The sequence below is a fragment of the Micropterus dolomieu genome, linkage group LG01 (assembly GCF_021292245.1).
Source record: "Micropterus dolomieu isolate WLL.071019.BEF.003 ecotype Adirondacks linkage group LG01, ASM2129224v1, whole genome shotgun sequence".
Classification (NCBI taxonomy): Eukaryota; Metazoa; Chordata; class Actinopteri; order Centrarchiformes; family Centrarchidae; genus Micropterus; species Micropterus dolomieu.
The window spans coordinates 40,257,040-40,270,516 of NC_060150.1; the positions used below are offsets into that span (position 1 = coordinate 40,257,040).

General features: G+C 38.9%; 1 protein-coding gene across 2 annotated transcripts; it reads left to right on the forward strand.

Annotated features, from left to right (window-relative positions):
- Positions 1–163: 163 nt before the first annotated feature.
- Positions 164–6,749, forward strand: lztfl1 (leucine zipper transcription factor-like 1). Of its 2 annotated transcripts, none has more exons than XM_046059027.1 (10): positions 164–455; positions 766–890; positions 1,074–1,268; positions 3,482–3,539; positions 4,036–4,107; positions 4,203–4,268; positions 4,351–4,428; positions 4,723–4,899; positions 5,062–5,165; positions 5,708–6,749. In XM_046059027.1, exons 1-10 carry the CDS (start codon positions 453–455, stop codon positions 5,724–5,726), a joined length of 897 nt encoding a protein of 298 aa, XP_045914983.1. In that variant the 5' UTR covers positions 164–452; the 3' UTR covers positions 5,727–6,749. The 2 variants fall into 2 exon arrangements, with proteins under 2 accessions (XP_045914983.1, XP_045915043.1); XM_046059087.1 differs by having other exon boundaries at positions 4,741–4,899.
- The last annotated feature ends 6,728 nt before the right edge of the window (positions 6,750–13,477 follow it).

The window sequence follows — 13,477 nt, forward strand, 5'->3', positions numbered from 1 at the left end:
TAATTGTCAATGTTTCTGGGTATGTTTTTGTGGCTATTATGACAATGCTGATTCATTAATTGTGCATATGTTTATACTTCAGTAATAATGACCGCACCACTTGTTGTTCCGTGATGTACGTAGCGCCGTTGAACGCACCCCTAGTAACCAAGGCAATGACGCTATTCTCAAGGCAAACACTAGCCGGATAGCTAGGCTAGTCAATCGGTCTGTCTGATAATCTTACAGCTATGATTTAACCCCGTTAGAGAATTGACCGAGTTATGCTTTAAGTATAATACAGTTTACTAGAATCATCGACTCCAGTAGCTTTAGCGACTTTAGCTTCTTGCCAGTTCGCTGTGTGGCCTGACGTTAAATCAGAGGCTGAAACAAACACCCATTTTTCCTTTTGGATCTGCTCAGTCTAGGCTAGCTAACGTAGTAACATCAACGTTAGCTCCAAAGCCACCATGGTAAGTAGCTGCTATTATCTGCTATTTATGGATTGCATGGCCACCTGTTTGCTTGTAGAAGTTAGCAAGCTAAACGTCTCCCCTTCTCTTTTATGCGAAGATGAGTCCACAGCTAGCAAGCGACTCCATAGGTAGCACTTTGTATGTGCAAGCTCATGTTAATAGGCCCTGTCACAGCAGGGAAAAAAATCCTCTTCAGGCTAGCCTATCAGCTAGTTAGTTGTGGTTTCCATTACAGCCTCTCTCTGTCTCTCTCTCTGTCTTTCATGACAATCGTTTTACCAGTTTCTCCCTTCTTGTCTCCATGCAGGCTGAATTTGGCTTTAATGAACACCATCAGAATGAAGTCATCAATTACATGCGATTTGCACGTTCAAAGAGGGTCCTGAGACTAAAGACTATTGACTCATGTTTTGAAGAACTCAAAGATAGCAGGTGACTGGTCATACTTAGGGTTTTGGTACCATTGTTTGTATGTTAATTCAACTTTAATAACTTCAATTTAATAAACTTAAGATGCATATTCAATAGAAGGAAAACATTTAACACAGTTAAGTGCTTTGCAGTTCAGGTGGACCTTTAACATACACCTGTGTGCATGTATGTTTCTGTCTGAAGGCTGGTGGACGAAACCTTCACAGTGGACGAGGTGAGGGAGATGCTGGATGGGCTGCAGGTGGTGGTGCGTGGGGAGGTGGAGATGGAGCTCATCAACACAGCCCACACTAATGTGCTGCTGCTCAGGCAGCTCTTTTCCCAGGCCGAGAAGTTTTACCTTCGACTGCAGAGTGATATCTCTGAGCTGGAGAACAGGTGAGCAGTGAGGAAGGAAGAAGATTCAGGCTTCCTCTAAATTGTTGAGTAAATAGACTAACACCCAGTAAACATTTGACAAAAGGAAATATTTTATATTTAGTGTGCACAATTATTATTATCTTGTTCAAATTAAGATGCTTTGCTGACATCATAAACAGTGTGCAAAAGATATGGATCTTTTATGCACAAAAATGACCCAACGACAACATGTCACATTCAGTTAGCTGTAGAAACATCATCAAATTAAAACTATTTAAAATTATCAGTTCAAGGTCAAATAGAGTGCCACACCAAAAAGAGAAGTCAGCTGGGCCTCTGAACACAAATTACACTTTCACGTTCCCAAGAAAAACTCCTCCACTTGGTGCCACTTCCTCTTCAGTGTTACATTATATGCCAGGCACATAGGTAATTGCTAAGCCACATGCTTGCTTCCACTGTGTGAATTTAAGCCCCTTTTTCCATAACAGTGGTTTCCTGTTTGCAGTGATATTCAGTTAACTTCGGTCACCATCTCACTTTATTTTAAGGTCAGTTTACCCAAATTACAAAAATTAAATTTGTATTAATTATATCTGACTTTCTGCCAGTCAGATAGAATAAAGGTGAATTTTAATGAATCTCATTTAAATTTAAATAATGTGTTACCCCAAAAAACAGGATAATTGAATTCACTTCAAATTAAATATTTTGTTTCTTTTAGTCCATCGAAAATTGCAGAAATCTCAGCAGCCGATATCTTAAAGCTTTCCCAACAAAAAGTAAAACTTTCTGCATTACTACTTACCTCTAGTGGTACATAAAAAAATGTTATTTTGTAATGTGCGTGAACTCATTCTTCAGTTCTTACATCCAGCAAATTTACATATTGTTACACGTTTACAATAATTAACACAAGTACTAATGTTTAATTTAAAAAGTTATAAAGTTAATATATACCACAGTATATAGTATATACTGGACTGTTTTTTTATACTGTAAATTATCATTAGCAGCTCATGTTATATGTGCGCATGCATTTGAAGTGTTTGTGGGCACGTGTGTTAAAATTAATTAATTAATCTATACAGTAAACTTTAAATTACCTAAAAGGCCGTTCTTGCTGTTCTTACCAGGCAAATATGCCAAAAGTGCCTTAAAGTGTTTTTTCTATATTACAAGCCTGAACATAGAGCAATGCAGGCATGTACATGTGAGACCACTAAGAAAGATAAATCACATTTGAACTGTTGTCAGAATCTACTTTGCACTCTTAACATTTTGGCAAATGATGTATTAAGGCTTTTTTGCATAAATATATTAATACAGATTCACAATAATTCAGAGGATACATAATATCAATAGCAGTTGTGTGAAATGTTTGCCTCGTTTCACAAATTTGAATGTCAAACTAAAGCTTTGCCCTGTTCCTCTTTTTGCCAGTGAGATGGAGGGAAGCAAGGTTTTTCAGTAATCTTCACTATCAGAGCAAATGTTCATAAATTCACACCTCTGCAGCTTAACATACGATCTAACACTGTTGGCCAGTGAGATCATTGTAAAGCTCAACGGTACACATACACAGGTTTGAATTTACTTTTATGATATTCAGGTGAACTTAATGTAACGTTTGACCTCTGCAACCTTTCACCTTGTTAAAACTATGAGCATGTTTTGAAAGAAGTTCTTTTGTTGTAATGTGCACATGGTGGGTGGATAAACAAGCTCTGAAGCTTATTTTTTTCCTGCAGGGCCTTACGTGACTGATAGGGTGTTTAAAGCAAGGAATACGCCCCATGTTACAGTCTACGTGTGTTCAGCTGCTGTTTTCAAAACCACATTTAAGCTTTTCAGAGTACTGTTCTCCCCACCACAAGCACATATCTCATAGCATAAGTGCTAAACTGCCATCAGGAACAAGGGTGTTTGTTTTCCTTGCCAAAGATACACAACTGCCAAATAGCAGATTATTGTAATGTCAAAAATTATAAACATCTTCCACTTTGTGGTGGCAAGGCGACCGTTGTGTGAGGAGAGAGTGCACATTTTCCGTTCAGTTTCACTTTATTCAGTGTTACTCACAAAATATTGACTTTCCATACTTTGTATTTTAGAGGCAAAACAATTTAGATAATATTTGATAAGATTTCAAGATTTTTTTTGTACTCCTTTCTCTGTAACTTTCTTCATTATTCCGCCATCCAATTCTTTGTTCTTCCTGACCCATATAGGGAGCTGTTAGAACAAGTGGCTGAATTTGAGAAGACTGACTTTAAAACCGCTGATAAGGTGAGTATAATGTGCAGCTCAAGACACATGCAGACCATGAAACATCACCATCAATGTAGTTGCCATTAATCATGTGTTCAAAGGATATTTACACCCACATGGCATTCAGTAACTAGAGAGCAGTGCAGCGTTCCTTTGCATTTTAAGTAGTTTTATATGTCAGCTCGCCTGCCCTTCACACGTAGCCGTGCGGTTCAGAAGTCACTGAGGTTGACTTGTGGTTTTACTATGCAAGGGGAAAGAAAAACAAATCATCTTTGTAATACAATACTGTGCTCTTTTGTGGGCTAAGCTATTCAGACCTTTCTGATAAGGGAGACCCTAGTCAGACTCACGTTTCTAAGAAAAGCAAGACTAGACAGATATAAAAATGGTGTTTTCATTTCCATACTCATGTACTAGTAATGGCAAGATATATCCAACATGTTTTAGACTAAGGAATAAGAGCTGTTTGGTCATTGCTTCAGTTGTGAAGTGTTTAATATTGCATTCCCAGATAAACCAGGAAACAGGCAAACCCAAGCTGGCACCACTGAATGAAGGTGGGGTGTCTGAACTTCTTAACAAGGTAAAGAAATATATTGCATGAATTACATATACAGATTTATTGTAGAAAGTTTTACCATCATTATCGTATTTATACCTATCTTAATATTTATTCAGGAGATAGCAAGACTACAGGAGGAAAATGATAAACTGAAAGCCAGGCTGCGGACTATAGAAACCCAGGTATAACAGTTAGCCATACATTTCTTTAACGCACAGCATCAAGTTTATACCGTTCACTCTCTGATCTGATTAATGTCTCTAGGCAATGAGTGCACTAGATGAGAAAACCAAGGCAGAGAGGGCTCTGAAGGACCTTCAGAAGGTGCATGGTGAACAGCAGGTACTGTTTGGAGTTCGGCGTGCAAGTAACATCATCTTCTTTTGTGACATTTTGAGTTTGCTTTCCATTTTACCTCTCATTTATTTATTTTTTTACTTTTCATTTTTTATTTTACTGCATCTGAACATTTGCTGTCATTTGATTTGATCTTTCAACTTGGACTTCAAATGGTATGTATCCCGCTGACCACAGTGTTACTTTTGGCTGTCAATGTGAATAGGGTCTAGATTCTGTAGAGTGGCGATGACTGCCGTTTATTCTATCTGAACTTGTGTTTTTTTTTCCCCCTTCAAGCTGGCTGCTCAATCTCAGGAGATCAGCAGCCTCGAGGACACAGTGGCAGCTCTGAAGGAAGACTATGAAAGGTCTCTTAGTACCAACGCTGTCTCCCAGAAAGATCTGCAGGAGAACCTGATATCTGCCAGACACGACCTTTTGCGAGTGCAGGAGCAGCTGTCATTGGCAGAGAAGGTACATCTCTGTCGTCTTTACCAGCAAGTTAACCCCCACCAACTGTCAAGTGTTGGTCAAATATGTTTGGGGCGGATAAACTTGCTCTACTGCCCAGTTATTGTTGGGGCAATTGATTAGGTGCAGTGAGGTTCTGTGTTTATGTATGTGTGTGGTATGCAGGAGTTGGAGAAGAAGTTTCAGCAAACTGCAGCCTACCGCAACATGAAGGAGATCCTAACCAAGAAGAATGAGCAGATCAAAGAAATCAGAAAACGATTGCAGAGGTGGGTATTCATCTTCAGGAAGAAAACAATGCAAATATCATCCCTCTAGATGGTGGCATTCTTAGAGGGCAATCGCTGTCTGAAGAACATATAAAAGAAGAACAGTCAAAAAATTGGAAACCCCGTGGTCCTGTGGAATCATGTTTTTTTTTTTAAACTTAAAATGTCACTTTTAACCCTCGATACGATATTATTACGATGCTTATGTCACAATATGATATTATTGTGATTTCAGACATATTGTAATGTATTGGAATTTATTACCTTTTTCCAACTTCAGATTGTGTCCCCAAAGGAAACCTCTTTTTCTAGTGGACTGAAAATGCAATTTATTTTATTATTATATAGCTAAAAAGTAAAATTCTCATGTACAATTTATATAATAAAAATTCAATGCTTAGCCTCAGCGTATCGATACAGTATTGCCACGAAAAATATTGCAGTACTATGCTGTGTCGATCCCCCCCCCCCAACACCCCAACACCCCTCCAAAGCAATGTGTCTAATTTCAGATTTGTAATGCTGTTATTGCTCTGTTTCAGATATGAGCCCAACGAATGAGTTCTACCCAAGGCAGCTGGTTTTCCAGGTGTCCGGAGTGTAAGACGGGACCAAAATACATGATGGTTTAAAGAAGAAACCATCATTTCCACTGCTGTAAGACAAGAGAGACAGAAAATAGCACTTCCACGAGGAATTGTTTATTCATGCTTTATCTGGCATCTTCAGTAGTTATTGGCTTTTGTAAAGTAAACGGGAGCGGGGAGGTTGACAGTACACACAACTGAACACGCAAATGAAGTAGTGACAAATGATAGCCTTCTTCAGCTGTGCTTTTTTTCTACGTCTCAATTTGGAGCTCACGTACAGTAGCTAGCAGACTTCCCTCAGTGCTCTATGCAATTATTATCATGTCCCTGTCTGAAGAGGCCTTGTCCATTAGCTGAATTTGACAGATACGTACTGTCTGCCTGAAGCTTTGCAGTCTTATCTATCTGATGGTTATAGGTAATATTTAGCTTTCTAGCACCAGGTAATTGATTGTTGATATTTTCCTGATCAGTCTTACTTTTAGAAGCCCGTTTTGTAGTCAAAATTCAAACCTTATTGAACTAGACCCAGAGTTCCAAGCAAACCCTAAGCCATTTTTTAATTAATAGTGAACAGCTTAAGTAATGACCCTTTTGGTCAACCTTGCTTTAATTTGTTACCCAAACATTTAGTAGCATTTCACACAACAAATATTTCCAATGATCTGACATTCTGTGAAAGTCTGATCATTGAAAATGTACCAAATTTCTTGCATTCATTATTTTTGCTCTTGCATATTAACTGACATGGATAGTGATCTAGAAAGATTTCCCTACACAAAGGGCATAGAATATTTTTGTCTGGAATCTTTAACTGTGTACTTTTCGTATTGCTGTGGGTGACGGGGTGTAAGAAAAAAAAATCTATAAATATACATGATGTTCATGAAGTAATGCTCTTGTAGAGTATGATACATCTACCTTGTATTACACTAGATGTGCATTTGTTTGTATTGTGCAACGTATGGGGTAATAAAAGCTGTTACCAAATAAATGTGTGGTAATTTTTAGTGAGTTAAGTCATCGTAGGTTGTCATCATTATATTGCTTTTAATTTTTCACTTTAAGTTTGGGATAAATTTAATCATCTAAACATCACTTGAATTCACTGAAGATTAAGAAATGGCTTTCTGATATGATTGTAATATTTGAGCTGTAGTACATGTTCTGGCCTCATGAAAATATCAGACAGTAAACATGTCCCGGAAACATGTCCAGTGTGTTTTCCTCCTCTGGCCCACTGCATGCTGGGATAGGCTTCAGGGGTTTGTGACACAAATAAACAATACAAAAGTGGAAGAATTAAAAGGCAATATGAATAAATGATGATTGATTTAACACTACATAAACATCAATGTTTGTGGAAGTGACAAGGGGGCACCATACTGCAACAATGCACAGATTACTAAGAGACCTGCCTCTTCATAAACCAAGAAAAGCTGTACACTTAAATAACATAGGAATGTATGATCTCAGTGGCTAAATGCGGCCTTAATTCATACAATTCCTGTTAACAGGTATATACAAAGTATTAAAGAGGATATGGACTGTTTTCAAATAAAAGCTGCAGTGTTGCTTCATTGGTTAACCACTGTATGGTTTTACAGGCCAGTACATCTATGAATACTCCAGTCTCTCTTTTCCCCCAACATTATTTTTGTCACGTCAGCCTGACAGACTCTGAGCACAAAGTCTAAAAAAGTGGAAGAAGGAGATTTGGTTGACATACGTCCGGGACTGAGGAGGCCACGGTTACATGGTGCACACTTTAGTCACTGAGCCTCCGGGATCCCCTGATACCTCAATTATCATGACTAGAGTGGACACAGATAACGTGGAAGGGAGTATAAAGTGACTTTAGCAACACAGAAGGTAAGGATACTTATGGTGAGATATTTTTCTCTATTGGACAGGACGCGTGTGTAGAGAGAAAAGTTGGATGACATGCATTAATAATTGTCCTTGGTTAGACTGGAGATATTGCTATTACAGTACTTGTTTTGCATGCTGGCCCACCAGGCTTACATACATTTTAACTACAGTAAGCATGGCTATTATGATGGTATCTTTTTTTGTCCTTGTATTATGTCATACATGTGCTGAATTAAAGATAATGACCAATTTACTTATAGGTCATTTTTGAACTGATTAAACATCAGGAAAGGGACACAAATGATTGTGAGATACATCCTTCAGTTGTTTTTATCAAAACTCTAAATTAGGGTGTTATTTTATCACTTGCAGGTTTTTTTTATCACCTGGTCTGACACATTGCAGTTGCGAGTTTGTTGTTTTGAATTCAACAAATTTAATCTCTATATCTGCTCATCTACTTCAAGTATCTACAAAGAGACCTCATTGTTTTTGCCTTGTGTTAACCAAAGTAGATTGAGATAGTGGCAACATAAGAAGCAAAGTGGGCATCAGTCAGTCAACCGTCAACCCCCCTTGTTGTTTTCAGTGAAACTCAACAAGCCACAGTCTGTTCTGACTTCAACCTGTGTTGGTTTTGCATCATGTGCAGGGGTTGTATGCATGGTGTACTTTTCTTCCTATAGGTGCAGAAAAAAGGGGTGGGGGTTAAAGGGTACCAATGAAAACCACATGTAGTTAGCACATGATATTTAACACATTTTATTAAAACCTTTGTCCTGCTGTCAAAGCACGAGATTGTAAAAGGTGATACATGAAAGAAAAGGCATATAATTTCTTATCCAAAGACCAGGGGATTGTGTTACTTTTGAGTGCTTATTCATGTGAGTTGATACTTGCGTGTGTGCATCTGTTTTCTGTTAGTAGCTGAACAGTGACTGTCATGGGAAAACTTCTGATAATTTCAGATAGGATGCAAATGCTGAACAGTTGTCTATCAGTGCATGAAATAAATCACAGCGAGCAGGTACACAGGAAGTGGTGACGAGTTTCTCTCAGCACCAAACTCAATCTCTCGCACTGCTGAGAGCAGTGACAGTGGCAGTACTTTCCCACAATATGGGGCAATTGTTAATATACTGTATGTCAGAGAGTGGCGTGCCCATTCACAGTAGCTTCCTGCTCACTGACAATGCATCAAAGGGGTTTTCTAAGTTTCACTGGCAAGACAAAAGCTTCGGTTTTTCTCCAGAATCATCAAGCAGACTTTTGCTGGAAACATAAAACACATTTCAAGAGAGTTTCAGAATGTACGGTGAAGTCCAGAGTGCTGCATGAAGTTTAAAAATAATGACTGTGATTTTTAGAGGAATAACAAATTGCTTTAACTGTTCAGTCCTGCATTACAAAGCATGTTGTATGGCCAAAAAGCTACTACTATCTTCCTGCGATGAAATATTTCCCCCAGCAGTAGTATCACACAGCTCCATAAAGAAAGCAGAGATGCAGCACATGGTATGTTTACCTTTAATAAAAGTTATGCCCTGTACCTTTTAACGAAGAAATAACCCTTTCTTAGCCATACAAATGAAACGTTGAATTCATAAGTGAAAAAATGTGCATGTGTGTAATATCTGTGTTTTAGGTTTTCCCAGAGATCTTTTGCCTCTGCTCCATCTCCTGGCTCCTCAGCCTTATCTCCTGATCAGTAGGCGTTGGCTGTATGCATGTGGGTTGTGGCCCATGCCAGTCTGGAGGCAGTAATCAAGGTTGTAAAAGATAATGAGAGCTAACAGGTCCCAGGTTCCAGGGGCTGCTCTATATCACTTTAAAATCTGAATCTCACACTTACAGAAAGTTGCCACATATTAAGATTAACATATCACTTCTGAGAATGATTGCTCAATGTGTTAGTTTTTATCTTGCTGATATAATTTTCCGTGAAATATCACATCCTAAGGTGAGTTCAGCAACTGATGCAACACTCAAGCTGGTATTCTGTGTCCTTTAACTCTTCTAGATTTGACAGTTCTGCTTAAAAAGAACATTGAGAGGATAAGTAATGCGGAACAAGTATATGATTTACACGATTACCTGATTAAAAACTGCTGAATCAGGTTTCAGGTTTGAGTCAACATAGTCTTATTACAGAGACATCACGTGCATATCGTGAAAATCAAGAAAACCTATCTATCTAACTATGCAATTATTTTAGACCAAAAATAAAACATGACATGGCTGTGTATTGTATTTTACACTGCACTTTGAGCTTGACGACTATGATTGAAATATGCTTCTCATTTGACTGTTTTTCTCAGGATCGTGAATTCAGGTATAAGTTGTAACGGTTTAGTAACTGCAGGTGCATTATTTGACCACATGAAGGTTATTATTTGTAAAACTCATTGAAGTGGACTAATTACAGTAGATGGGTTTCCCCCCTTTCTCATTATGCACAGCGCCGTGTTAACTAGCTAAAACCCTGAGGCCTGCATAATGCAATACTGGTGACTAATACATGGCTTTTCAACCTTATCTCAACCTGTGAATCGTAGGCCTGAACATTTTCACTACCAGTTAGAGGGCTGTCAGGTCATATGGCATGTGAACCAGACTATTTATAACAGCATAGAGATAGAAGAAGCTCCCAATTGACTGAAGTTATCAAATATTTCAAAATTCGAAATTAAAGTTATATTACAGTATACAGTATATAGAGTATAGAATGTAAGTTTTCACATTGCGGTCATAGACCTACAGTAAATGTTAAGAAACAGACATCTGGTGCATCTTGGTGGCTTTTGCTGTCATATATGTGTGTTTTGTGACCTCTCCATTGTGAGTATCTGTGAGTATCACCAACGGCTTCTGTATTATTCATACATGACTCTGAGATGATACATTAAGTGCTTAATCAAATTCATGGTGATGTATAAAACTGAGGCGTCTTAGCACAATAACTCTGCCAGTTGCTCTGTTCTTGCAAGAGCATCAGGCCGTTCGTTTGTGGAGTTAGCATGTTTCCTCCCCATATATCTCACAAAAGTGAATACACCCTTCACATTTTTGTTAATATTTGATTATCTTTTCATGTGAAAACACTGAAGAAATGACACTGCTACATTGTAAAGTAGTGAGTGTACAGCTTGTATAACAGTGTAAATTTGGTGTCCCCTCCAAACAGGACAGGTTCCACTCAAAACAGACCTCGCCATGGTTGACCAAAGAAGTTGAGTGCACGTGCTCAGCGTCATATCCAGAGATTGTCTTTGCGAAATAGACGTATGAGTGCTGCCAGCATTGCTGCATAGTTTGAAGGGGGATCAGCCTGTCAGTGCTCAGACCATACAATGCATCAAATTGGTCTGCATGGGTATTGTCCCAGAAGGAAGCCTCTTCCAAAGATGATTCACAAGACAGCCCGCAAACAGTTTGCTGTAGACAAGCAGACTAAGGACATGGATTACTGAAACATGTCCTGTGGTCTGATGAGACCAAGATAAACTTATTTGGTTCAGATGGTGTCAAGCATGTTTGGCTGTGTATCTTGCCAACAGCAAAGCATGGTCGTGGGAGTGTCCTGGTCTGGGGTTGCATGAGTGCTGCCAGCACTGGGGAGTTACAGTTCAATGAGGGAACCAAGAATGCTAACATGTACTGTGACATACTGAAGCAGAACATGATCCCCTCCCTTCGGAAACTGGGCCGCAGGGCCGTATTCCAACATGGTAACGACCCCAAACACACCTCCAAGACGACCACTGCCTTGCTAAAGAAGCTGAGGGTAAAGGTGATGGACTGACCAAGCATGTCTTCAGGCCTAAACCCTATTGAGTATCTGTGGGGCATCCTCAAATGGAAGGTGGAGGAGCACAAGGTCTCTAACATTCACCAGCGCCGTGATGTCGTGATGTGGAGGAGTGAAAGAGGACTCCAGTGGCAACCTGTGAAGCTCTGTTGAAGTCCATGCCCAAGAGGGTTAAGGCAATGCTATAAAATAATGGTGGCCACACAAAATATTGACACTTTGGAGCCAGTTTGGACATTTTTACTTAGGGGTTTAGACATTAATGGCTGTATGATGTGTTATTTTGAGGGGACACCAAATTTACACTGTTATACAAGCTGTACACACACTACTTTACATTGTAGCAAAGTGTCATTTCTTCAGTGTTGTTACATGAAAAGATATTATCAAATGTTTACAAAAATGTGAAGGGTGTACTCACGTTTGTGAGATACTGTATATATACACATACTGTACACCCACACACACACACACACACACACACACACACACACACACACACACACACATACACGCACATATGTAGATGAACGCGTTAAAAGACAAAAATAATAACAGTATGCATCATTGCAAGAGATAAGTGACACAATATGAAATGTCAGCCATAAAGTTCATAAGGTCACAATCGAGCTAAAAACCAGTAGTTCCTAGTATTCTCTTTGCATAGATTAAAATTTGTCATTGTGTATCTAATCTTCAACTTGGGTCCTATTTATGGCATTGTCTTCTATTTTTGTGTACAAGTGAATACATTTTAATTTTGACCTTCTACAGTATGTCATGCTCTCTTTTCTGCACACACAGCGTTTTATATGGCCACCAGTCTGAACAATGCAGTCAGTTAGTTTTGGTGGTTAGTGTTGCTGTGTGAGTGAAACCTCTTGTTCTGCCACTTTCTTCAACAGCTTGTTCCCAGAAGGAAATTACGTTTGAGATCATGACACAGCCGTTTCCCTGGGCCTCAGTGTGATCAAAACCGAGAAACACAACCAGCTTTTGGTAGAAATCTGAAGAGCTGATGGCTCACACGCTCTGCAAGTGTTCACGCGATTATATCAGGCCGGGAAGTGAAACTGAGAACCCTACTCTATCCTACAGAGAACCATCACAGGGGCCAAAACAGCCCCAACAGAGTAAGACACACAAGGAAACACAACCAGAAATCTCAGTTAAACACATTCCTTGGCTTATAAACTAACTTTCTAAACTCTTTTCCTGACCTGGTCCTGATTACTCAAGATGAGTTTGCTTATTTCTTAGTCTCGATTTTGTTTGGGCTTCAGATGAAGCAGATAGTAGGGACTTTTTACTTGTTTTGTATCAGTGTGGTCAGCTATGTGACTGTTTGTCATCTAATTTATTTCCCTTTACGCCAGGGAATACCAATGAACTTTGTATTTCCCTGTCCTCACAGCAGGTTCTTGTTTTTTCATGTCACATGAATGCATTTTAACTTGGCAAGAACTGATACTGGAATATGGGCTTTTGTTTTTTTTGTACAGTGCAGCGCCTATGCTACTGTATGAAGCTGAGTCATACAGTTAAATTTTACTCGGAACAAACTCAAATCCAGCCAAAGACATAGTTTGACATTTTGGGAAATATGCATGTTCACTTTCATGTTAGAGAAGATCAATACCACTGTCATATCTGTTGACGCTTAGCCACCAGATTGAACTTAACAAAAATAGTGGAAATGGGGAAACGTCTAGCCTGGCTCTCTCCAAAAGCTTAAAAAATTCACCTTCCAGCACTTCTAAAGCTGACTCATAAACTCCTATATATTTTGTTTAATCGGTACAAAATAAGTTACCAAACTATAATAAGTTTAACATAACTTTATTTTATGATAAATAGGGATGTTGTTTTTCTAAGTCCATTTCATCACCACTTAGTACCCAGGAAATTGAAACCTCGTGAAAAGACTTCCCTCACACATGACATACTTGTTTATTCCGTAAGAGGACACTTGAAAGGAAAGTTTATGGCTGACAGTCATTTTAGGCACTTGGCCACACTGCCTGAGCTTTAGATGCTATGAA

Excerpts from the sequence above, each read along its gene's own strand:
- lztfl1 (XM_046059027.1), top strand. Across the intron at positions 4,108-4,202 it reads TGTCTGAACTTCTTAACAAG|GAGATAGCAAGACTACAGGA; the intron begins GTAAAGAAATAT and ends ATATTTATTCAG. Across the intron at positions 4,900-5,061 it reads AGCTGTCATTGGCAGAGAAG|GAGTTGGAGAAGAAGTTTCA; the intron begins GTACATCTCTGT and ends TGTGGTATGCAG.